This window comes from Musca domestica, unplaced genomic scaffold (genome assembly GCF_030504385.1).
Source record: "Musca domestica strain aabys unplaced genomic scaffold, Musca_domestica.polishedcontigs.V.1.1 19, whole genome shotgun sequence".
Lineage (NCBI taxonomy): Eukaryota > Metazoa > Arthropoda > Insecta > Diptera > Muscidae > Musca > Musca domestica.
In genome coordinates, this window is record NW_026712245.1 from 9035973 (window position 1) to 9062819 (window position 26847).

General features: G+C 30.5%; 1 protein-coding gene across 13 annotated transcripts in view; it reads left to right on the forward strand.

Annotated features, from left to right (window-relative positions):
• Positions 1-26458, forward strand: part of LOC101899869 (synaptotagmin 1) — an 89037-nt gene extending 62579 nt beyond the window's left edge. For 2 of the 13 annotated variants that reach the window (XM_011294872.3, XM_059121238.1), the window contains exons 7-10: positions 2819-2933; positions 5962-6095; positions 14893-15406; positions 15496-26458. In XM_011294872.3, coding sequence (XP_011293174.1) covers positions 2819-2933; positions 5962-6095; positions 14893-15099 — 456 coding nt within the window. In that variant the 3' untranslated portion in view covers positions 15100-15406; positions 15496-26458. Of the gene's footprint in view, positions 1-2818; positions 2934-5961; positions 6096-14892; positions 15419-15495 lie in introns of all 13 variants that reach the window. The other 11 variants (XM_059121239.1, XM_059121240.1, XM_059121234.1 and 8 more) reach the window with 10 other exon arrangements.
• Positions 26459-26847: the final 389 nt, after the last annotated feature.

Consider the following 26847-nt stretch of genomic DNA (forward strand, 5'->3'; position numbering starts at 1 on the left):
GTGTAAACCTCACCTTTATGATTTAAAGATATTTGATATGGGAGGTCCAGAAAGAGGCAACCAATATATTCCATTGTCATAAGTGATATAATATTGAACAAGTAAAAATTCAGTAAGTTCGGCCAGGCCGAACTTTGAATACCCTCCACAATTTGGAATGATTTTGGAAATGAACCAATATTGCTCGTATCCGAGCTCCTTCTAAGGGCGTCGGTTTTGATGAGGAATGTAGTCTATGTTCATATATTTAAATATATTCGAACGCATTAGACATATTCAAAACGTTAAGCCTTTGTGGGGGAGGTAGCAGATAGCGAAAAAGGAGAAATGATTTATAGAGAGAAGTATATTTAGCAGGGTGGTCTGTATAGCCAGGAAATGCCGTTGGAAAATGTATTTAATGATAATGAGATCTATGTCTAAGAATAACGTTAGATGTTCTACCTGCGTCCTGCCAAATGGCGTATGTCTTTTGTTGGATAACATGAAACGTTTCACCGTCTTCTTCAACTACTCATAATTTACTGTACTCAGGAATACTGTTGCCCTATCTTGAGGTCAAATATCTAATAATGTAGTGACCAGTCAGTATGCCCACCACAATTCGTATATCAGACATAATAGGTGATACAAGGGAGCTTGTTCTTCTCCTCGATCTTAATAGGCAAATAACCCAGCTTATTCGACAAGAGATTTTTTGAAGCAACGGACATAATAGCGTTATACGATTAATAGCGGTTTAAGAGTCTCATAAATGGGTAGATCAATCAACTGGGATTTATCAGCCACTTCATTCCCCACTAAATTGCCTTTTTTCCGGAACCCAACAAAGCTTTATAAGTCTATGTGTTTCAAGGTGGGCTATCTTGCAGTCAGGAGTGGCTCACAATTTAATGGCACTTAACTTGATAGCTTTAAGGTCTTCTCTACTATCGATTGGTCCTATAATGCTCTTGCAGAGGTCTCTAACCATTTGGAATAATTCGTACGTTCAGAATTCGTACATGACCAAACCGTGAAGAGAGCCATCCTCCAGCTTCCCCTGTTCTCAGCGCGCTCCTTGCTGTTTGGAAATGAGCTAAGTTCAGCAGCACCTCCAATGCAGATTGTGGAGTGCCCTTGAGAGCTACGAATGTCAGATGCATGGGATCTAAAAACGTTATTTCTATGATGCTCATTTGGTGGAATCTAATGACTATACACTCTTTGGCCTTACGGCTGAGGGTACTTAAATCGACTAATTGGAGCGTCCAGGACTCGTACATGACCAAAACGTGAAGAGCGCCAAACCTCCAGCTTCCCCTAGCCTCAGCACACTCTTTACTGCTTGGAATTTAGCTGAAAGATCCAGTGGCTGGAAGTTTAACAGCACATCCAATTCAAATTGTAGAGTACTCTTGAGAACTACGGATATCAGAGACGTGGGATCTAAAAGCCTTATTTCTATGAAGCTCATTTGCGGAATCTAATGACTATACACTCTTTGACCATACATCTTAGGGTTCTCAATTGGTGCGTTACTTTAATTTTTGTACATCTTATCTCAAATCTAGTTTTACCAAAGGCATTTTCCGTCTTTAAAAGAAAATATTAAAAAGGAATATAAAAACTTTAGAATTGCATTAGGTCCATTGTTAAAAATAAATTATCTTTTAAAAAATATTCATTTGAAATAAATTCTTAGTGGAATAAGGTAAAACGAAAAGCCCATGTGATATGTAATTGTTTTGCAAAAATTATTTATTATTCATTATAAATTGGTAAATTGTGTTGTTTGTGTTCCATAAACAAAATAATGTTTTAATTTATTTTGCGAGTTTTAAGAAAAAAAAAACGTAACCTAATATATTCTAAGTGTTATTGATGTTTCTTTAACGGACAAATAAAAACGCAACAGCTAACGTTTAGAAAATGGTTGATTAGCGCATAAGAAACCAAATTTTCCAATTCCATATCGAAGAAAATTCAATCGAAATTCCAATCGATTACAATTAACAATTTAGCAAGCAAAAATATATATATTCAAATGAATTTTGTTTGAATTTTTTCGATATTGAACGCGAAAACTGAGCCCAGATATTAAAATTGTTTCTAAATCTGTTTAGAATAAACATTCCCTCTCTTCTATTTAAACCGAAGTGAAATGAGAACTTCAAGTTCGTGTCCTAAGTCTTTTGTTTTACTGCTATAGTTTATTTACTCTCTCTCTCTCTCACTTGAGATATGAGTATTTATGTATTACGAGATATGTTAAAGACGGTCATATTAATAAGAAAAACCTGAAATAACCATTAAAACAATCTATTTAAAATACCAATGTACTTCTCCTAATTTTTTTAAAGTCTTTTATTTTTTTATAAAGTACAATAATTATGAAATATGAATAATAAAATGCCTAAACACATTGATCTGAATGATGTTTTATTTCAACTATTTTCAAACAGATTTAGTAACAATACAATCCTGCTTTCAATTCTACCCAAACTATTGATCTCTCGACTGTATCACCCTAGACATGTATTCACTATTTTACGCAAAATACCAAAAAAAATAAATACAACAAGTAACGATTAATGTTTAAATGGCAATCACGAAGTAAAAAATTAAAAATAAAACAAACAACAACATAAGAAGAGAAAAGGTCTTGTGTAGTAAAAAACAAAATACAATAACTTTGTATATGTCTATGTTTTGGTTTTTGTATTGTTTTATGTTAACACAATGGCATAAATATTGAAATTTATAAAAAATACTAATTCTATTTTAAATATTTTCTTCTCTTTTCCTCGTTACTTTTTTTTCTTTTCACAAACTATAGGAAAAGCTTGGTGACATCTGCTTCTCGCTGCGTTACGTACCGACGGCTGGCAAGTTAACTGTCGTAATCTTGGAGGCTAAAAATCTCAAGAAAATGGACGTCGGTGGATTGTCTGGTAATACAATTTGGATGCCAATTTATGTTAATGGCACATTGATGTTTTGTGGCTTTCAGTTTTTTTGTTTCTCTTATTTTGCATTTGTTTGTGTCTGTGTGTGTATGTATGTATGTTTTGTAGTATTCTGTGTGTTTGAGAGCCATATAATAGCCATACATAATGAAATGGTTATTATATTGTTCCTCAATATTAAAAACATAATAATATTTTAAAATTTTTTGAAATATATTTATAAAACTATAACGCACAAAATTAGACACTGTGATGGATTAAAAATTAAAAAATTTTATTCATTTATTAAAAATTAAAAAATTCATAAAAAATATTTTTAATATTATCCGGAAATAAAAAGGTTTAAACTAATTATTTTTTATGTAAATTAGTCCCAAAAATCCAAATTAAAACAAAGAATGTTAAAATTACAATCCCTATTGGCAAAGCCTTTGAAATATCTTTTGGGAGATACAAATGTGTCTGTAAACTTATAATTTTAAGGGAAATAAATTTTGTTTAACCTAAAAAATGGTAAAGAGTATGCAATCCAGCGAGGTGATAAATTAACCTCAAGGTATCTAGTAGAAAAACATGTGTTAGAAATTTGACAAAAATCTATAAAAACAAAGTCACTCCAGAAAAAATATAACAACAAACACTATCCTGAAAATAAATTTTCTCTCGGTAAGAATTTAACGATCTGAAACTAGAACAGTTTTGGCCTGTTTGTTCGGGATACCGTCGTAAGCCCATTATGGTTATTTATTAGTGGAAAACGATGGTAGTCTTTACCAAGGCAGTTCCCTTGTTTTTGTCTGAGATATTCTCCCACACACGGCCAATTGTGAGAAGTGTTTTGCTGTTGGTTCGGTATGGTAAAAGGATCCGCAACTACATGAATTCGGCAACTACTTCACTAGGAAGAAATAAAAAAAATGGGGATTGAAGAAATATAGAAGGAGAAGAAAGTATTTATAGAGAGAAGTGTATTTAGGAGGGTGGTCTACCTAACCATTGGAAGTTCTCTTGAGAGCTCCGGTTTTCAGTAAGAATGCGGCTGTCTGTAGTCTGGTTAATTTAGACATGACTGCCTTGGATTTAATCGCATGCCATCAAACGAGGTACACATATGCCAGAACATGTAAGACCAGTATACGACGTATGTTCTGTGCCCCTAGCTCTTCTATATGGTGTTCCTGCAATGAGTCCCTATTTAGCGGGCCCTCGATGGTCTTGCTCCAATCCCCGTATGGCATGTCAAACTAACTTCTTTCTAAGGAAACGAGGCAAAATTAGAAGGGGGTAATATTTTTTATTTTTTTTTTTTTTTATAACATCCAACTCGGTTGAAAATTACTGCTGAATCCTTCGAACAAATCCGAAAAAGAAGAGGTATAACTACCACGTACATTAATGAAAAATTGGCAGAAGACTACTGAAAGCCAAAATAGCCAAAGAGGAAGGTAGCGTTTTATGGGGGCCTACCTAAATGTGGATTTTATTTAGAATGGGATAAATTTGACTCTAAAATATTGTGAGTGATGTCGTAATTTTCAAGGACAAGAAAACTGACAATCTCACGTAACTAAATCAATATAGAATTGCATGCTGAGCAAAAATATATGTTCTCTATATGCTCTCCGGCATAACAATATTTCATGGAGACAACATTTGTATCCTAAGGAAATTTTGCCTAAAAAATTCAATATGTTTTGTACTAAAAATATTTTTTTAAAAAATATATATATTAAAAAATAATTAAAAAATTTCGTTCTATATCCATCACAGTGTCTACCTTTGATAGTAACAATTACATATATTTATCATTATTTATTTTTCTTTCAAATTTTCCTCAATCATTTAGTGAATTTTTTTATCAAATTAAAATCAATTTTTGCTCAATTTTTCTATAAACCAAAAAAACCAAACTAATTTTAAGCTTTCTAATGCTAATGATGATTACCAAAGAATCATTACAATATCAAAAAAAAAAAAAAAATGATTAAAAAGAAACCAAAAAAAGCTTTCATTTTATTTACATGACTTTTTCCAACTTTTTTAAAGCCTATGAATTTTTTCCTTGTCTGTATATTTATATAATTAATTATCAAGCATAAATTTTTCTTATCATTCAAATAATCGTAATCGATTGATATTTTTTGATGGCAACTTGTAGTGACAAGATTTTTGAAATCGAATATAAAAAAGATATATCAATGGAATTTAAAAACCTTTAAAAAAGTTTTTAATTTCCCAAGCTTATTTACGCTTTAATACATTTTCATTATGTTGCCTTCTACCAACTTCCCTTCCCCATATCTATATGAATTAGTTTTTAGTAGCCTCTGTGTGTATGTAGTATTTGCCTTGTATTTCAGTATTTTGCCTTGATTATGTTCAGCTTTTGCAAAACCAAATGGAAAAAAAGTTGCCTCAAAAAATATCCCTTCTCAAGCAATGAGAATAACCAAATAAGATCTTCTAGGCTTTTACAAACAAACAATTTGAGAGAAAATAATTTAAAGAAATACCTTGCGTTTTTGGTAAATTTTATGTTTTGTGGTTTTCCAAAATTAAAAAAGTAACTCTACAAAAAATTGGAGATTTTGTGTTAACTTCGAAGTTGTTTTGAGTTTCCTATTGATGTTCTACTTTCTTTGTTTATTCTTTTGATTAATTTGTTTATTATCTATTAACTCTATATATCCAAATATATAACGATTTGTGTTTCCAATTACATACTATACGAATTTTGTGTTGGTTAAAATTTTTGCGAAAAAAAACTAAGAAATATTTTAAAATTTATTTATCAAAGAATATAATCCATAAAATAATAGTAATCGATTATTGCCTTAAATGTATACCGATGATTTAAAACAAAAACAATTATGTGTTCTTTGGCCAAACTTAACCAAAAATAATAACAAATTACAAATCAAAGCAAAAAATTTGCAAGCAAAACAAAAACAAATATGGAATATTTTATTATTTTCTCTTTCTTTCTTTATTTATTTCTGTTTTTCTTTTATAGATCCATATGTGAAAATTGCCATTATGCAAAATGGAAAACGTTTGAAAAAGAAGAAGACAAGTATCAAAAAATGCACCCTCAACCCCTATTATAATGAGTCGTTCTCATTTGAAGTACCATTTGAACAAATACAAGTATGCGAGAATGTATTATACTATCCTATAATAACAACAACAACAAAAAACCAATCAATCAAAAATAAACCCACCACCACCTAACCCCCCACCTAACTGTCAAAAAAGAAAAGAAAACAAACCGAATGAAACAAGAAAAGAAAGAAAATATATAAAGACTGAATACCACCCCCTCCCCTTGAGCCCACAATAGGCCTGTGTTTAACTACATATACAGCTCTGTCTCTACTCACCACTATTGTCACCACGATCTCTATCTGCCTCTCTCTTTCTGTCTGTCTCCCTCTAATTCTACTTCTGTCTTTAATATTCAATGGAATGTTATTTACCTTGATTATTTTGTGGATTGAAATGTTCCAATGTTTCTATTATCCCGACCCCCCTCAAAACAACTACCAAACACACACAGTGTTCATATTTGGTCCCAATTTTCCTCCAGTCAGCAAATCAAAAACACCAGACATGGAATCGAATTACGTTTCCATTTTGTACAGGAACAAACTTAATTAGATAACAAAAACCTCTTCCTTGTGTGAACAACAAAAAATACCAACAACAACAACAGAAACCCCCTTTACAAAAATCAATCCTTCAGACACAACAGAATTAATAATTAGTAAAATTGATGTTTTGATGTTTAAATGTTGTGCTTTACCAAAAAACAGAAAACAAAAATTATCAATTATAAATCAATGGTTTATTATTTATTTGTTTATAAAATTTTGTGTAATTTTTGTAATATTATTTTTTTAATTTGTTTTGAAATTGTTCAAAGGCATGTGACAGTGTTTAATGGAGTTTAAATTTTTTTTTTTTGAAATTTAAAATTTAAAGGACAAATTGTCCCATGAAGAAGTTCAAATATATATTATCGTAAAAACTCATGGATCGTTTGCAATGAAAATCTTTAATTTTAAAAATTTAATTTCTCTCTTAAAAAATTGAAAATCCGGTATATTATGTTTTACTCTTTACAACGAGTAAATCTTAAATATTATACATTTTACGAAGTCCGAAATTCCACCAACGAAACTCCATAATGTCAATTAATGTTAATTTTTAATTAATTTAAAGGATGTTGGAGCCTATTACCTCGAAATACCTAATATCGGGTGGTGCTTCTTCTTAGGTGAATAGTGAACCTATTTTAAAAATATTTAGCTGAAAGAGCAACTAGTTTGTATATTAAAATGTAACACTCAAAATATGAAAGAGAGAGGAAGTAGAAATTTCCTTTTTTTTTTTTAAGTTTGCGTTCTAAGTCTTTTGTTTGACCATAGGTCGTTTAAAAAGTTTGTATCTTAAGTCTCATATATGTAGCAGAAAGAGATTTAAAATACTGAAATCAAAATTACCAACAGTAGGAATTGCAGGTTTGAGAGGCCATATCAAACGTTGATTTTATGTACGAAAGTTTTGTATCAAATATTGGAAGAAATATCGTCATTTTCTAGGACGAAGAAACTTACATATGGCCATGACTAAGTTGACACAGAATTGTATTCGAATAAAAAACAATTAAATAAAAAAACGATTCATTCTCTTTCTGGACTTTAATTTAGCAAAATGTGATAAAAAATAAAAAAGCTAAGTTCGGCCGGGCCAAACTTTTAATACCCTCCACCGTTTTAGAGGATCTTGAAAAATTTCAAAAACAAATCCATCGAAAAATACCACTTAAATGAAAGCATTTATATGGGGGCTATACGAAGACGTGGACCTGCACAAGTGAAATTTTGTCATAGACTGTAGTACCGATTCTGAGCTTCAAATGCGAAAGTTGAAACAATTCCGTTAATATCATCAAACTTTAAACAATCCCGGTGAATAATGTTGCTAACATCATCAAAATACCATTTTACCAATACCAATTTTCCATCCTAGGTTGTAGAACTTAATATGAGCTTTAAACTTTAGTAAAGAACTCCTGGTGTGGATTTTGAGAAATCTCCATTAAAAAATTTGACTAAATCATCAAAATATCGAATATCGTGGACCTATATAGACAATTCTCTTTCACGGGGTAAAGTACTCAGAAGAAACTCCTTGTGTGGATTTCAGACAATTCTATTGAAAAATTTGACTACAATCATCAAAATACCAAATATACCTCCCGATATACGATTTCGTGGATATATGGGATATATACGATATCGCGGACCTATATAGACAATTCTCCTCCAGGGGGTAAAAAGAAAGAACTCCTTGTGATGAATTTCAGACAATTCCATTGAAAAATTTGGCTTAAAATATCAAAATACCGAATATCGGGAGTCCCGTGTATGGGTACGATATCGTGGACCTTCGAACTTGATATTCTTGCAGGCAAAATACAGACTTGTACAAAATTTTAGCTTCCTATCTTAATTCGTTTTGACTCTTAGAATTTTACGCTGATCAAGAATATATACTTTAGGTCTAAAATTATTATTTCGATGAGTTACGAGACCCAACCATTTTAAGGACCCAATCAGCAAAGACCTGACATATTTGATAAACTTTGTTAGCCTTAAGAAACAAGCTCTTAGGCAAATAACGACGAGCAGTGAACTTGGACTTTCGTTCACACTTTGTGCTACAGCAGCAGTATTCCCAGTTGTTCCTGGTCGACGTACATAGATTTCACTTTTTCACATCATTATCTTGTCTTAACAATTCGAATATTTAACCAAATTTCTGTATTACGGTCCAACAAGTTGCTTCATGACGACCTACAATCTCCACAACATTTTTGTGGAGAATTTTTTAAAATGTCAATGCATCGTTGATTTGTTTAACGTTCCATATTTAATAATGGATTGCTACACATTTTGTTGGAAATCCCTGCTTCTAAGCTGGCCAGGGATCCAAAAGTTCAAATCAAGTTTGTAACTCAATGTAGGAACTATTAATGCTGTCTTAAAAATATCAAGATTAATGATTTGTATGGCGGAAAAAACATGTTCCTATAATGTGAAAAATCTAAACGCCACTTAAATTTTATTATGTTTTTAATCTCTAATTAATAATAATATGAAACGAACATATATTTCTTAATATTGTTACCAAAATCGGGTATAAAATAATATTTTTTATCTCCCAACTATTGAACAAGTTCTCATATTTCCCCTAAAACACTGTCTAATGCCTCTGTAATATTTTAAAATTTAAATGTGTCAAAAAATTATCAACAACTTTTTGATTTTTGTTTAATTTGTGTTGAGCTTTCAAAAAAAATTAAATACAAGACCTATATCTGTTAATTATAAATTGTAGTATTGAATTGATGTGCTTTACAATTTTTTTGTGTTTAATTATGGCGTTACAAAAATTATTTGTGTGTTTCGGTTTGATATTATTTGCAAAAAAAATATTACCAAAGTAAACAAAAAAACAAAACAGCAGTAAAGACAAAATTTCAAAAATCAAAAAAAAATCCCAAATAAAATTTTTAGAACCTTATCCCTACCCCCCAGAAAAAAAAACAACAAAAATTGACCTCTCTATAAACTAAAATACAACAACGCAGCAAAATTAATTGCATATTAGTAACTTTTTTGTTTTGTAGTAGCAACACTACACTTTATGTAGAAATAACAATTACAAAGAACAACAACAACAACAAGTTTATGTTGCTTTTTTCTCAAATGCCACACAGAGCATACACAACAACAACAATATTTCAAAATCAAAACTCCGCAGGGTTTTGAATGCAACTTAGTAGAACACTACAACAATAACAACAACTCAATCTCAACTCAAACACTCGTTGCCTTAGTTTTGGAGTTTCGTTTTTTGCGAAAAGAAAAAGAAAAACGCTTCAGAAATAACTTAACGAGCTCTCAACGATACCGGAGCATTTTCATGGCCCCAATATAGGGCTTGGCTCCCCACAGCGTCTTGAAAAGCAAGAAAAACACGCCCCCAGGGTTCGTTGTTTTGACACTGTCTTCTGATTTGATACAAAACAAACAAACCAAGCAATAAAATAAACATGCAAACAAACACCGTCAACACTCTTTAATTACCAACAAAACAACAGCTAATAAACAACAACAAGAACTATGAACACCATCACCACCAACAACAACATGAATCACATTTAAGCTAAGAACAACGAATCACAGATAATGTGTCGAAAAAAGTCAAATTCTGGTCCCCCGCCCCCCAGTCTTGATGCAAGTTACCAATTCTGGTCTGGTGTTATATCCAGAGAAAAACTTTTGTATTAGTCTTTAAGGCTTTGACCCCGGCCCATCCAAAAATTGTAGGCTTAATACCCTTTATAGGAGAGTGAAAACGTCTAATTCCCCTTGGTTAATCCTGCGAACAAATTTAGGATTGAATATTATACATTTTCGTTTACCAGTATTTAATGAACAATGTTCTTTGCAACAACCCGAATTGGCAATGCAAAAAAACTTTTGAAATTCCAATCAAAAAAAAGAAAATTGTTCATTTAAATAAATATCTCAGAAAAAGAAAACATAAATTAAGCCATTCAAATACACCATTACACACATCCAAGTACATGTGAGAAACAGCTCACAAACATTTACATAACTCCATACCACTACTAAGGCACTAGCTTAAATACATTAGCGCTTTATCTAACGCCAAAACAAACCACAACAAATTGGTAGATGCCATGAGACAACAAAAACAAAAAACTCCTCCCCCTCACACAACCCCATGTAAACAACAACTCAAATGCATGTTTTAAATTCCATAGCAAAACAACTCCAATTGAAATTTGTCTTAATGTCAAGAACTCACCCCCACTCCACTCACCCTTTTACACTTAGCTGCCTTAGTTGCAAGGTTTTTAGTATTAGCCACTGCCACTCCCACTTCCCTGCAAAGGTCACTAAACAATCACTCTTTAAAGCTACACATATCAACTACCACACACTCACACTCAAAAGTATGGTTATGTGTATGTATACGACTCACCAATCTACATACATATGAATGTATGTTTGTATGTATGTTGCGCTTAAGGGCATCCAGCCAACCAACCAACCGACACTCATTAACAAAACAAAAACGAATGAAAATAAAAAACCAAAAAAGAAAACTTGGCTGTTTTATAAACAAAACCCCCCAACTGTAGTCAATATTTAGCTTTACCGATATTATTGTTGTTATCTATTTTAATTTCCAAAACATTGCTTTTTATTTCGTTTACATTGTATTTATAAGCTACATACCTTTTTTTATAAAATATGGTAAGAATGGGGTCACAAGAAATTACAAATGTTGATTTTAAATTTAAAACTAAATATTTTTTAAAGTTATTTTTTTAAGAAATTTTCACTGGCACAAATTAAAAAAAGAAATTAAGAGAGATTCCCCAAAGGAAGCATATTTTGAAAATAATTTTTAAGGACAGGCGTCCACATCTTCAAAAATATGTAATACATCATTTAAGGCTTTTTTGTAAACATACAATTTATTTGGAGAAAATTTCAGAACACCTATTAATAGAAAACCACAGAATGATCTCTTAAATTATATTTAGAAGATTTTATAATAAAACCCCTGCTTCTATCTATGAGAGATGCCTTGAAGGACCTGTTCAGCGACATACCCAGAAATTCATATTTTCATATCAGCGAAAACTTCAATTATCAAATAACTACTTACAAATCGTCCTACTACCCTATTATTTTTACAGTGACATACCGGCCAAAATAAATAGTTTTATTTTCGCTGCTAAAGGCGAAACGCCATTCAAAATGCGTTTTTCAAATTTTGAATTTAACGTAACTTTAATATAAAAAACTAATTTGGGATTGTGTCTTTATTTTGAATTCACTTTCGTATCTCTATACCGAAACAGGCCATAAAAGTAGAAAACAAGTAAAAAAGCATATAATTTCGGCCCGAACTTTTAATACCCTTCCCACTTTTTAAGGAACTTGAAAAATTTCCAAAAAATACCGCCCAAAGGAAGACCGTTATATGTGGGTTATAAGAAGACGTGGTGCTGCATTTACAACTTTATGTCATAGGCTGCATTACCCACTACGAGCTTTAAGTACAAAATTTAAGACAATTCCGGTAAAAATGTAGCTAAAATCATCCAAATAGGGAATATTAGAGACTATACTATATCGTGGGTCTATGCAGACAATTCTCTTTCAGAGGGTAAAGTACTCAGAAGGAACTTCTTGTGTGGATTTTCAGACAATTCCATTGAAACATGAGGCTACAATCATCAAAATACCGAATATCGGGAGGTACCGTTATATGGAGGCTATACGAAGACGTGGACCTGCAATGGCAATTTTCTGTCTTAGCCTGTAGTATTCCTTAAATACCATTTTTTAGTGCCAACCTTGCTTTCCAAAATACTCCAGACACAATAGTCTAACAGATTGGTATCCGGAAATTTTGGTGGCTACTGTGCGCTGGAAATTAAGCGATGAACCTCATTTTTTAACCACTTTCAGGTGGCGCGTTGTGAGTCCTGTTGGAATGTCCAAGGTCTACGGCAAAATGTTGCGTGCCGAAGGCTTTAATACACCCTCCAAAATATTTTCGCGATAATATTCGACATTTATTCTGATGCCACTGTCGATTAATACGAGCGAAGAGCGATCATTTTCTGTTATGGCGGCCCACACCATCACCATGGCTGGCGCTTGAGTTCTGGTGGCCAACCGAAGGTGCACATTTTCAGCTGACCTCTTTGGCAAGTAAACACGATAATTTTGTTTATTTACAAACTGCTGGACAACGAATGTTTTCTCATCGTAGAAAACCAAATTCGGCAGTTCACCACTTTCGGCAAAGCGAAGCAACTCTTTAGCTCTTTTGAGTCTATTTCCCTTCTGGTTTTGTTTTTGCACTTTTTGAAATTTCAATGGCTTTACCCCGAGCTCATTTTGTAATATTTTCCGAATGAATTCCATCACGAATTACTTTTTTCTGGAAAAGTCTCACCAAATTGCTTTTGTACGCCTGTAAACAACATAATGAGCTGTCACTGGAATCATTTTAACAGCTGTCGGACGAGTGGCTTAGAAATGACAGCAGTCTGAAGTTGGTTGCAGTTTATTCATCTCACCCTGTATTTCCAAAAATTCCATTTGTGTACCACGTATAGAAGATCGGATACCCCTTATAACGTCATCTTTTTTTAGGATTCATCTGGATCAATAGAAGACCTCAATTAAAGTCTTTCTTCTATAAAATGCAGGCTTCTTAAAAGCTTTTTAATCCAAAGTCATAATAGAAGTTTCCTATTTTTCGCGAAACTATAAATAGGTTTTCTATATTTGAAGGAACTCTAGTGAGGTTTCAATCAGAAGATGATGTCTGAAATTTTATTTTTTATATTAAAGACATTTTATATAAAAAGTAGCTCCCTTAAAGCGTTTGATGTCTGCCGTAGTGACATATTTTCTTCAGAAGGCCGTACATGTATGTAGTTAATCTTTTTATATTTATCTGCAACTGTATATATACATATATATATATATATATATATATATATATATATATATATATATATATATATATATATATATATATATATATATATATATATATATATATATATATATATATATATATATATAACATTTTGTATGGAGTATAGAATATTTTGTATGGAATAAGGGGTATATATATATATAAATATAAAAACTCCTCAATGGGCTTTTCTTTCGCAGAAAAATCACCCCTCGAATTGTATGTATCCAACACATAGTATTTTACTCAAAAAACGCTCCAAACGAAAATTTTTAAACGAAATCAATTAAACAATTTTTCGTTTTTAGTGGACCTCATTACACCGAATTAGCTAGAAATGCCCTTAGAATATATCCTCGAAGTCCAAGAGAAAAAATGAATTTTCCAATAAAAATGTAAAGAAAAAGTGTACAAATTTTCCCTGAGGCCATCGTTATGCAGGTTGAACCTATTGAACCTGTAAAAATACCTTGAAAGTTACTACAACTATAGGCGATTTGTTGACAGGTCATCCGTCCATAAGCAACTCTCAAAAATCTTCAAAACAAATGAAAATTTCTGACTTCCATTATATCTCTTGAAGACTTCTTGATAGACCATCCATCTATTTAATAATTAATTAAGAATACCCTTATTGCCCGCAATATTTGTAATTTCTGTGACATCCTATCCAACTTTTCGCAATTTTTATTTTCTTATCATACCTCTGTGTTCTTGTATATAATATATGTGTATATTAAAACCAATATATGTATATTTTAAAAAATAATCAACTATTAAGTGTTTTTTTTTTTTTGAACATAAAACAAAACTTTGGCACCAGATCCCGAGTATGTATAACACCAACGATACAAATTGTTAAATAATCAAATGCATATTAACTAAAATTAGTTTGAAACCTTTAAATGTAACTTCTACAAAATCCTCCACTAACTTTACACAACTGCGACTAAATATTCTTTCTACTTGAAATTCCCAAAACAAAAAAGAAATAAAATTGCGAGATAATACAACCTACCAGGTCAACAAACAAACACTCTTGACAGAGTATCAAACCAAAAATATATCTTCTTCTTCTTTCGACTCCGACAACACAGAGAATTCCAAAATGAAACCTCTTAAAAAAACATAACTTCTACAACTAAATAACTAATACAAATACAAAAAATGCTACCATATCATTTTTATGGAAAAAAATTAACATTTTGTTTTTTATTCTCTTTTATCTTCCTATCGTTGTGTGTGTGCGTGTGCATTTTTCCAATGAATCTCACACCACATCTCCAATTTATCTCCATCTCCACCACCACCATCGTCATGTGCGCCATTGCTCCATAAGAAAATCTGTCTGGTTATTACTGTTGTGGATTACGATCGTATCGGTACTTCTGAGCCCATTGGACGCTGTATATTGGGATGCATGGCAACCGGCACCGAGCTAAGACATTGGTCCGACATGTTGGCTTCACCACGACGACCCATAGCCCAATGGCATACCCTCAAAGATCCTGAGGAAACAGATGAGATTCTCAAGAATATGAAGTAAATTGCAAAGACATAATGGGATACGTACTAATCCATCATCACTCATAACCAGCAGCTGAAATCAGTTAGTCAGTCAGTCAAGTCATTTATCATCATCCCAAAAATGCAACAACAACTATAGCAACATAACGAAATAAAAATCCCAAAAAGAGAAATTGCAAACCAAAATATGCCAGCCAGCATAATGTCTACAAAAAAAGAAACAGAAAAAAATGAACTACCAAAACAACAAAAAGTAAGCATTTTTATTATGAAGATCTCATAACAATACCAAAAACAAACAACAACAAAAAGGTTGGTGACTATTTGTAAGTGGAGAGGTATTTCCATGTGATTGGTTGGATGAATAAAAAAATTTGCTAAAAATCTATTTTTTCTCTCCCTCTCTCCCTTCAAGGATATCAAATGACATTTTCGCCTTCAACAAATAAGTACTACAACAACAACAAGAGAAAGTTTGCATCAAAAAAAGCCTCAGCCGCCATCAATAAAAGAAATACAAAAACAACAACAACAACTAACCATATAAGGAAAAACGAACAACAAAATCATCAATATCACTGTCTACTGTAGTTAAAATTTATGATTTTATTTATAAATGAAATATATATACATATAAATAATAATAATAATATTAATTATGTTAACTTGCAACAAAAGTTAAAAGTCCTATAAACCTCACATAACATTTCACACATCCCCGTATACATATAGAAAAAAAATAACAACAACAATACACAACAAAAAAACCAAAGAACTCCCTAAAATAAAAAAATAGTTAAATTTTCCAAAAGACAAAGAAAAAAGGCCATTCCATATACATAAAAATATATTATATAAAAATACAATCAATATCATATACATAAATAAAAATAAACAAATCGTATATAAATTACGAGACCAGGGATGGGTAATTGTTAAAATTAATTAGAGACATTTAGTGGATTTTATGAAACAAACAGTTGCTGAAAATTTTTGGAATTTTAACAAAACTTTGTAGAGACAAGGTTTTCTTATAGAAATCTTTGTGGAGACAAGATTTTGCTATATAAAAGCATGTGGAGACAAGGTTTTCATATAGAAAAGTTTGTGGAGACAAGGTTTTCGTATAGAAAACTTTGTGGAGATAAGGTTTTCGTATAGAAAACTTTGTGGAGACAAGGTTTTCATATAAAAAATTTGTGGAGACAATATTTTCGTATAGAAAACTTTGTGGAGACAAGATTTTCGTATAGAAAACTTTGTGGAGACAAGATTTTCGTATAGAAAACTTTGTGGAGACAAGGTTTTCGTATGGAAAACTTTGTGGAGACAAGGTTTTCGTATGGAAAACTTTGTGGAGACAAGGTTTTCGTATAGAAAACTTTGTGGAGACAAGGTTTTCGTACAGAAAACTTTGGGGAGACAAGGTTTTCGTATAGAAAACTTTGTGGAGACAAGGTTTTCGTATAGAAAACTTTGTGGAGACAAGGTTTTCGTATAGAAAACATTGTGGAGACAAGGTTTTCGTATAGAAAACTTTGTGGAGACAAGGTTTTCGTATAGAAAACTTTGTGGAGACAAGGTTTTTGTATAGAAAACTTTGTGGAGACAAGGTTTTCGTATAGAAAACTTTGAGGAGACATGGTTTTCGTATAGAAAACTTTGTGGAGACATGGTTTTCGTATAGAAAACTTTGTGGAGACATAGTTTTCGTATAGAAAACTTTGTGGAGACATGGTTTTCGTATAGAAAACTTTGTGGAGACATGGTTTTCGTATAGAAAACTTTGTGGAGACAAGGTTTTCGTATAGAAAACTTTGTGGAGGCATGGTTTTCGTATAGAAAACTTTGTGGGGGCATGGTTTTCGTATAGAATACTCTGTGGAGACAAGGCTTTCGTATAGAAAACTTTGTGGAGTCACGATTTTCTACTGGAAACTTTGTGAAGTCACGGTTTTCTTATAGAAAACTTTGTGGAGACAGGGTTTATTTTAGAAAACTTTGGGGAGACAAGGTTTTCTTTTAGAAAACTTTGGGGAGACAAGGTTTTCAGTTTGTATTACTCCTTTCCGAATCATTTGTTCTTATTAATTTTAATGATTACCCATCCCTAATAATACATTCCAAAGGTATTATATATCCTTATTAAAGGATTACCAAATAATTTCATATACAACTTTTAATTGATTTCAAAGATATTTTTAATCTGTAATTTCTAAAGTTTATTCAAAACGTAACCTACACTTACACTAGGTAATGCAATGCCTTTCGAATTCGAATCTTTGTCGGTTATTATTTTTAGAGAAACAATTTTACTAGTGACTCTAAAGATATGTTGGAGATTTTTTCCGGGTTAATCTGTAATGGAACTAGGTTTTCTAAATCGTTTACAACGTAAACCTGCTATAACTCTCTGCAATCACATACACATATGATTTTATCAAATAACATTGAAAATTTATAGACATGACATTCTTGATAGTTTTTAAAAGTATTTATGATCCGGACTCTTACTGAGCTCTTTTACATCAATTTCTGTCTAAGATAACCCTTGACATTGATTCTTTTTTTTTCAAAATTTCTGTAAAAAATTAGTAATAGTGAATCGAAAATACGAAAAGTTCTGCAAATGATTCACAGAACACTAATTCACATCTTCTTCAAAATCAAAAGGGCATCTTCTCGAAACAACTTTCTGTTCTCAAAACCATTTTTGCTTCCTTTTGCCCTTCTTTTTACTAATCCACAAATGCTGGTCTTCGTTTTTTTACCTCTTGTGTACAGAAATAAAACCAAATTTACAATAACAAAAATAAAAAAAAAAACAAAAGAAGAAAGCAAATACGAATAGCTTTTAATTTAAATATCTCTATTATGATATAAATAAACTTAACAAATGACAAAAACAAAACTCTATTAAACAAATTATTATTAAACTCTATATTGAAAATCGATTTCAAAGTTGTTAAATTTTAGTCAAGAAAAAACCCTTATCTTTGAATAAAAAAAATATGAAAATCTCTTACAAAAAATCTACGACGTTGACAAATATAAATAATGATTTTTATTATTTGTTGGAAGAAAACTGAAATGTAATAAAAAAATCATCATAACAAATAAATAAGTTTTTTTTTTAATTTATTTTCATTTATATTTTAAACGAAACTTAGTCTGTTTATAATTTATAACAACAAAAATGTTACTACTGTTAAAATGTTAATAAAATCGAAATTAGAAAGTTTCCACGGAAATATGCATTGCAGAAAAGAGAAGGAAAGAAATCTTAGGTCTGGAGTGCTTCAGGAAAGCCGGTAGCTTGGTCAGCCATAAAACAAAGTTCTGAAACAAATGGAAAATAAAGAAAATATGACTAATTCGTTATTTATCTCATTTTTCCTTTTATTTAAAGGAATCCTATTTGGCATTTTCCTCTTGAGAATTGGAAGACCCATTTGTTTCGAAAAATGTTATATCTGACCATGTTGCTATATATTTTCTATAACATCATTATCCAGGTTCGGACAGAAAGAAAAACGCATCGCAACAACACAACTATAGAAAAGACTTTTACAGAAGAAACAAAAAATAAATCCAAAAATAGTCCCCACAATAAATTGTTATGTAAATTACAATAAAAATAAAAAAATACCGGAAATAAATTATTTAGCAAAAACACTGAAAAATCACAAAAATTTACAATAACTTAAATTGATTAAACAAAAAGAGAACAAACAAATAAAAAATACACTTAAACACGTATATATACATACACATACACTTATAAATATAACTAACTCTATATATGAAACCGAACAAAAAAAATATAAAAAAAACAATTGAGAAAATAAATAACAAAATTCTCTCTCTACAGCAGCAGCAGCAACATTAATAATTCCTTTATTAAATTAAAAACCCAAAACAAAAATGATAATTAAACAAAAAATTTACAAAATAAAAAATGAAAGCATAACTAAAAGCAAATATAACAAAGTTAAACTTTAACCAGTGATTTGGAATGAAAGAAAATTATACATATTTATAATTGAAAATTAATTTAAATTAATTCCTGCCTAATTATTTAACTTCCATTTTTGTGTTTCACAACAGGACAAACTAAAAATTATAAAAAAAGTATTTATAATTGAAATTGCAAAACTATATATATGTATACAGAAATAATTTGCTCATTAGCAATTTATGTTTTTTTTATTAGAAAAATAATGTATTTTTGTTACATTTTTTTCATTTTAGTGTCCTGCAAATATCATTGGAGGATATAACAACAATATTGATAAAAATTTCATTAGTTAAAATTTAATAAATAAATATTCTTAGACAAATTACGAATTATTTATTGTATGTATAACTTATTGGCCCCAATAAAAACATATGTTTAGTCTCAAATTGTTTCAAAAATAAATTCTTTAAATTTTGGCAGGGGAATGGCAGGGAAAGGATTTGAAACACGGAAAACTTTTAAACTAGGGACAAAGTTTTCTCACAGAAAACATAATATTCAAAAAGTAAAAATTCATTTGAGACAAAATGTTCTTATAAAAATATTTATTAAAGGAAAATTCTTTAATTGGAAAATTTAGGGAAACTCAATTTTCTCAAAGAAAACTTTACGTAGACAAAGACACAAGTCTCTTATATATCTCTTGGATACCTCAAGTCTAGGGGACAAGATTTTCTCATTAAAAACTTCCAGGAACACAATTTTCCTAAAGAAAACTTTGTGGAGACAAGATTTTCGCATAGAAAACTTCGCGGAGACAGTGATTCTCTATAGAATACTTTGTGGAAACAAGTTTTTCACATAGAAAACTTTTGGAGACAAGGTTTTCGTATAGAAAACTTTGTGGAGACAAGGTTTTCGTATAGAAAACTTTGTGGAGACAAGGTTTTCGTATAGAAAACTTTGTGGAGACAAGGTTTTCGTATAGAAAACTTTGTGGAGACAAGGTTTTCGTATAGAAAACTTTGTGGAGACAAGGTTTTCGAATAGAAAACTTTGTGGAGACAAGGTTTTCGTATAGAAAACTTTGTGGAGACAATGTTTTCGTATAGAAAACTTTGTGGAGACAAGGTTTTCGTATAGAAAACTTTGTGGAGACAAGGTTTTCGTATAGAAAACTTTGTGGAGACAAGGTTTTCGTATAGAAAACTTTGTGGAGACAAGGTTTTCATATAGAAAACTTTGTGGAGACAAGGTTTTCATATAGAAAACTTTGTGGAGACAAGGTTTTCATATAGAAAACTTTGAGGAGACAAGGTTTTCGTATAGAAAACTTTGAGGAGACAAGTTTTCGTATAGAAAACTTTGTGGAGACAATGTTTTCTTATAGAAAACTATGTGGAGACATGGTTTTCTCATAGAAAACTTTGTGGAGACATGATTTTCTCATAGAAAACTTTGTGAAGACAAGGTTTTCGTACAGAAAAGTTTCTGGAGACAAGGTTTTCGTGAAGAAAACTTTGTGGAGACAATGGTTTCGTATAGAAAACTCTGTGGAGACAATGGTTTCATATAGAAAACTTTGTGGAGACAATGGTTTCATATAGAAAACTTTGTGGAGACAATGGTTTTGTATAGAAATCTTTGTGGAGACAAGGTTTTATCCTAAAAAACTTTGTGGATACAAGATTTTCTCATAGAAAACATTGTGGAGACAAGGTTTTTCCCGTAGAAAACTTTGTTAAGACAGGGTTTTATCATAGAAAATTTTGTGTAGACAAGGTTTAATGATATAAAACTTGGTGGAGACTAAGATTTTTCGTAGAAAGCTTTGTGGAGACTCAATATTCTTACGAAAACACTTAACAATTTAAGGGTTTCCTTTGAAGCATTCATGAAAAACTTTTCACTCTTACAAAAAACAAGGTTTTATTACTGAATTTGTTTTATGTAAGGCTGTATTATAGCAAAGGCAGTTTATAGCAGGTTTTTATTTATAAGTAATATTTCTTAATCGGATCCTCGAGCATTTTTAATTATATCGAAGTTTGTCAAGGGCACAACTTCAAACTATGCTACAAATCTTGATATGATACCAAAAGAATATAACTGATTTCTGGAAATCTATGTAGCTAACATTTTGTTGAGACAAAAGTTATCTAATAGAAATTCTGATGCAACCATATTTTTCAATACCTAGTGGAGACATCTTTTTCCAGTAGAAAACTAATGAAACAAAAAGCGCTGGCCGCTTATTATATCCTCAAATTATGTATGCCAAGCGTACTGAGGTGATGCAAGACACTATTGATTTGATGTTAGTTTTTTTGATTCTCTAAAAACATATTTTTTAAATTGAATTTTATGAGTTTGTTTACCTCTTTTCTTATAAAAACTATAAATACAAATAGAAGAACTTGTTAAGAAAGCAGAGAATAAAATATATATTAAAAAGAGATTATTAAGAACAATAATAGTTATTACTTACTTATTTATATTATATGCATATTATTATAAACAAAACCAAAAAAATATATATTATTAATTATTAGCATACAAAATTAAAAATTATTAAAAAACAAAAAAAAATATTTAATTCAATAAAAAAATTAAAAAAAAAAAAAACAATAACTTAAATAAAATAGAATGCAATATATTATAAATGTGCAAACAATAAATAATATATTGAATTAGTTAAAACAGCAACAACAACAACATAATAATTATAATAACTTCACATAATATTAGTATAAACAATAAATTGATATACCTAACAACAACAATATATACAAAAGAATATATATATATACAACAAAAAGAAAAAGAGAAAAAAAAATACAATAATATTTCCTCTTTTTTTAAGAAAAGAAAAAGAAAATTTTACAAAAAAAGTAGATGTTTTTTTGTCCTGTATAAAAATAAAAAGAAGAACACAAAGGAAGAAGGAAAGCAACAGCAAACTATATATGGCCATACAGAAAAATGCAACTAAACAAACAATGAGAAATACAAAATTATTATTAATAGTAAATACATATGTAAAAATATAATATTAAATTATAATTATAAATTTCCAAAAACAAAGAAGGAATGCAACAAAAAATTATTTTGGTTTCGTTTGTTGTTATTTTTTAATTACGTCTAGTTTAAAAAACCAAAAAAAAAAACAAATAAAACGTGAAATGTATAAAAATTAATTTGAAAATCAATCTATGATTCATGAAAGAAAAAGACCTCACTATCTCATCCACAACTCAGACACCGACACCATACATATACATACACAAAAATACATAATACAAAAAACATTCAAACATACATATTATATACATAATAAATACATCTCCGCATACATACACGCATACATATATAGGTAGTATATTCCCTGGTATATAAGTACAGATATACAAAACATACATTAATTGAAATCGAACAATGAAAATGAAAACCAAAAAACCAAATATGTTGAATGTTTCAAATTTGATTTATATACAAATATATATTATACATATATGAAAATCTAACTCTATGTTCCAAATAAATAATATTATAACAAAAAAAAAAACAAAACAAACTGAATATTAGTTTTCAATTGAGTTGTTTCCTTTTGCATTTCACACTTAACTCACTTAAAAGAAACGTTTGTACCTCTCTCTCTCTCTATACATACATATACTATATTTGCATGGCTCATGACTCGATCTCTCCAAAACTTTTTGGAAAAAAAAACCAAACATCGTTGTATTTAAACAAAAAAAAAAAACAGAAATTATCGTCTCGTATATTATTAACCATCTGTTTTGCCATATTAAAAGACATTTCTATGAAAATTGACCAATTTCCCAAAATAAAACATAAACAAATGGAAAATTAAATAGTTTTTGTTATTTTATAGAAATTATCACAACATGTCGTCCGTTGAAACGAGTTATGTATTGATTTAGAGAATAAAACTAGGAAAATAAATGCACTCGTGTATAGTTGTATGTACATAGGAAATAAACAAAAGGTAATGTCTTTTCCTGATTTTCTCTTCCTGTCCCATGATTTGTTTTGATGTATTCCCCTATATTTCGCGGTATTTTGTACTTTAGAAAAATTTGATTTTCCTTTTCACAGAAACCGTTCTCAAACTCTCTCTTTCCCAAGCGAAGAAGCTTGGTCATTCTGAAGACAATACTGTGCTGAAAACGTTTTCCTATAGAAAACTCTACGCAGACTATGTTTTTTCAAAGATAACATTAGGTGGAAAACTTTGTGGACACAATATTTTCGTGTAGAAAACTTTGTCGAGACAATGTTTTCGTATAGAAAACTTTGTGGAGACAATGTTTTCGTATAGAAAACTTTGTGGAGACAATGTTTTCGTATAGAAAACTTTGTGGAGACAATGTTTTCGTATGGAAAACTTTGTGGAGACAATGTTTTCGTATAGAAAACTTTGTGGAGGCAAGGTTTTCGTTTAGAAAACTTCGTGGAGACAATGTTTTCTATGAGAAAAATTTGTGGAGACGATGGTTTCGTACAGAAATCTTTGTGGTGACAAGGTTTTCGTATAGAAAACGTTGTGGAGAAAAGGTTTTCATATAGAAAATTTTGCGGAGAAGGTTTTCGTATAGAAAACTTTGTGGAGACAAGGTTTTCGTATAGAAAACTTTGTGGAGACAAGGTTTTCGTATAGAAAACTTTGTGGAGACATGGTTTTCGTATAGAAAACTTTGTGGAGACAAGGTTTTCGTATAGAAAACTTTGTGGAGACAAGGTTTTCGTATAGAAAACTTTGTGGAGGCAAGGTTTTCGTATAGAAAACTTTGTGGAGACAAGGTTTTCGTATAGAAAACTTTGTGGAGACAAGGTTTTCGTATAGAAAACTTTGTGGAGACAAGGTTTTCGTATAGAAAACTTTGTGGAGACAAGGTTTTCGCATAGAAAACTTTGTGGAGGCAATGTTTTCGTAGATAAAACTTTGTGGAGACAAAGTCTTCGTATAGAAGACTTTGTGAAGACAATGTGTTCGTATAGAAAACTTTGTGGATACAAGGTTATCGCATAGAAAATTTTGTGGAGGCAAGGTTATCTTATAGAAAACTTTGTGGAGACAAGGTTTTCTTATAGCAAACTTTGTGGAGACAAGGTTTTCGTATAGAAAACTTTGTGGAGACAAGGTTTTCGTATAGAAAACTTTGTGGAGACAAGGTTTTCTATGAGAAAACTTTGTGGAGACAAAGGTTTTCATATACAAAACTTTGTGGAGACAAGGTTTTCTTATAGCAAACTTTGTGGAGACGAGGTTTTCTTATAGAGAACTTTGTGGAGACAAGGTTTTCGTATAGAAAACTTTGTGGAGACAAGGTTTTCGTATAGAAAACTTTGTGGAGACAAGGTTTTCGTATAGAAAACTTTGTGGAGACAAGGTTTTCGTATAGAAAACTCTGTGGAGACAAGGTTTTCGTATAGAAAACATTGTGGAGACAAGGTTTTCGAAAAGAAAGCTTTATGGAGACAATGTTTTCGTTTAGAGTACTTTGTGGAGACAAGGTTTCCGTGTAGAAAACTTTGTGCAGACAATGTTTTCGTTTAGAAAACTTTGTGAAGACAAGGTTTTCGTTTAGAAAACTTTGTGGAGACATTTGGTCTCTTTTGTGAAATTTCCGAAAAACTTGTATTTTATTCTAGTCTCTGGGGAAACAATTGATTTACTGTGTAGACAGTTCGTGGAAATTCTGTTTCTAATATTTTCCATATGTTTTTAACTTCGTCATTACTTTCATTTCATTTGTTGGACCCGCCGAATGACTCAAGATTTCAAAGACTTGTTTTGTTTTGTAGGTATTCCCCTGTTAACTTCTATGTAATAGCAAGCACATGCACAAAACAAAACCAAGCTCCTTAGATTGTTATGAATGTAAGTAAGTATTGTGTGGTTGGGATCGAATGCGTCCCCCTACTAAGGCACTCAGTAAAAAAGTATAGTTAATGAATTTATACAGAAAAAAACAAATATAAATAGAACTTAATATTTACAGACGGACGTATACAATATATACATAACTAATATATATATATATACATACCTTTCAGACATACCTATAAACTATTTTTCAAACAACCGAACATGGAATAGGCAGATAATCCTTAAACTGAAATTTGTATACAGTCATAGAAGTTGAATATTTATAATAAATAGACAACACAGAAATAGAAAACATAACATAAAAAATATATACATACATGAAAAAATATGGAAACAAATAATAATTCATTTATACATAATCATCGGCACCACATAGTATGAACTACAAAAAAAAAAAAAAAAAACAGACGCAAAAGCCAATCAATCAGCATAGTTAAAGGATATCCTAAAATAAGAAAAACCAGAATATTGCACCACATATACATACATATGTTTCATCCTATACTCAAGGGTTCTATAGGGTCTTAAGGACACAGATTCTTTAAAAGAATTGAAATTTAGAAAAAAATATTTTTATTTAAACATTGTTTTAACCAAACTTGACGCTTGTCAATATTGTCGGAACTTCATGGCAAGTATTTTGGGCATTGACTGAAATGGACAAGATTTTGTAATGAAGAAAAAATCGGCTTATTTATCGGGCCGCAATGACTTGGAGTTTCAAACCCCCTAATTTTCTTTATTCGAAAGACTTGGTATTTTACCATGATAAAGATTCAAATAACAAACAATGTGATCTGACTCCTAAAGAACGGTGTTTTTACAAATGATTATGTAGTTGAATTATTTTACAACTTTCAAGGAATTCACAGATCTCATCAAGCTGCAAGTCTTTGGTGTTTTTCAAACCATGTTCCTAGAAATATGGAAACCAGAAACCAGTGATCTCATTTTCATAAAATATTTTCTCCATTTTTAGAAATGATCTCAACTATCCTAGCATCGTCCTTCATTCCAAATTTTAGATTCACACATGTTTAGAAACAAATTTTCCAACTTTTGTAAGATAATTTTTATTCCTAGTTGTGAGTGGAACATTGAACAACAAAAACACTAAAAATAGCCCACAATATGTTTTTTATTGTTGTTTTCTGTATAAATTACCAAAAAATATATATTTATATATACATATTTATTTTTAAGGTATAGACAAAAAATTGAATTAAAACAAAATAATTTTAAACAAAAAAAAGAAATCTTTAAAAATAATATATTAAACCCAATTACCTTCTCCTTCCTCCTCCCTCTTATTCTCATTGATATTATTATGTATTATGAATTGAAAGAAAGAAACAAAAAAAATGCTATCGACGAAAATATGGCACGAAAGAGATGAACGAAGCAAAACTGTTAAATGTTATAAACAAAACCGTATATATAAATAAATATTATTCATATTTCTGAAATACAAAAAAAAACAAAACAAAAAGATATATAATTGGATTTGAAAGAATAATAGACAGCAAAAACCAGCAAGATGAACATTTTATTTTCAAATGAAAATATCCAAAACCAGAAGTAACAAAAATCTTGTAATGAATTGAACCAAACTTAACAACAACCAAAATACAAGAACAAAATCCAACAGACAGAAAAGAATAAAAACAACAACATGTGTAGTTAAATAAAATACAAAATTTATATAAGTTAAAAATAAAAATATGTTTGAAACTAAAAATCAAATGTTGTCTAATTTAAATTTTTGGGGAAGGAGAAGTTTTTTGGAGAGAGAGGTAAGAGATTGTATGATTTTTTCAACAAAAATTGGAATCGAAAGGCTATAGTCGTGCGGGGCCAACCATGTGATACCATAAAACACTACAATATGTAAAAAG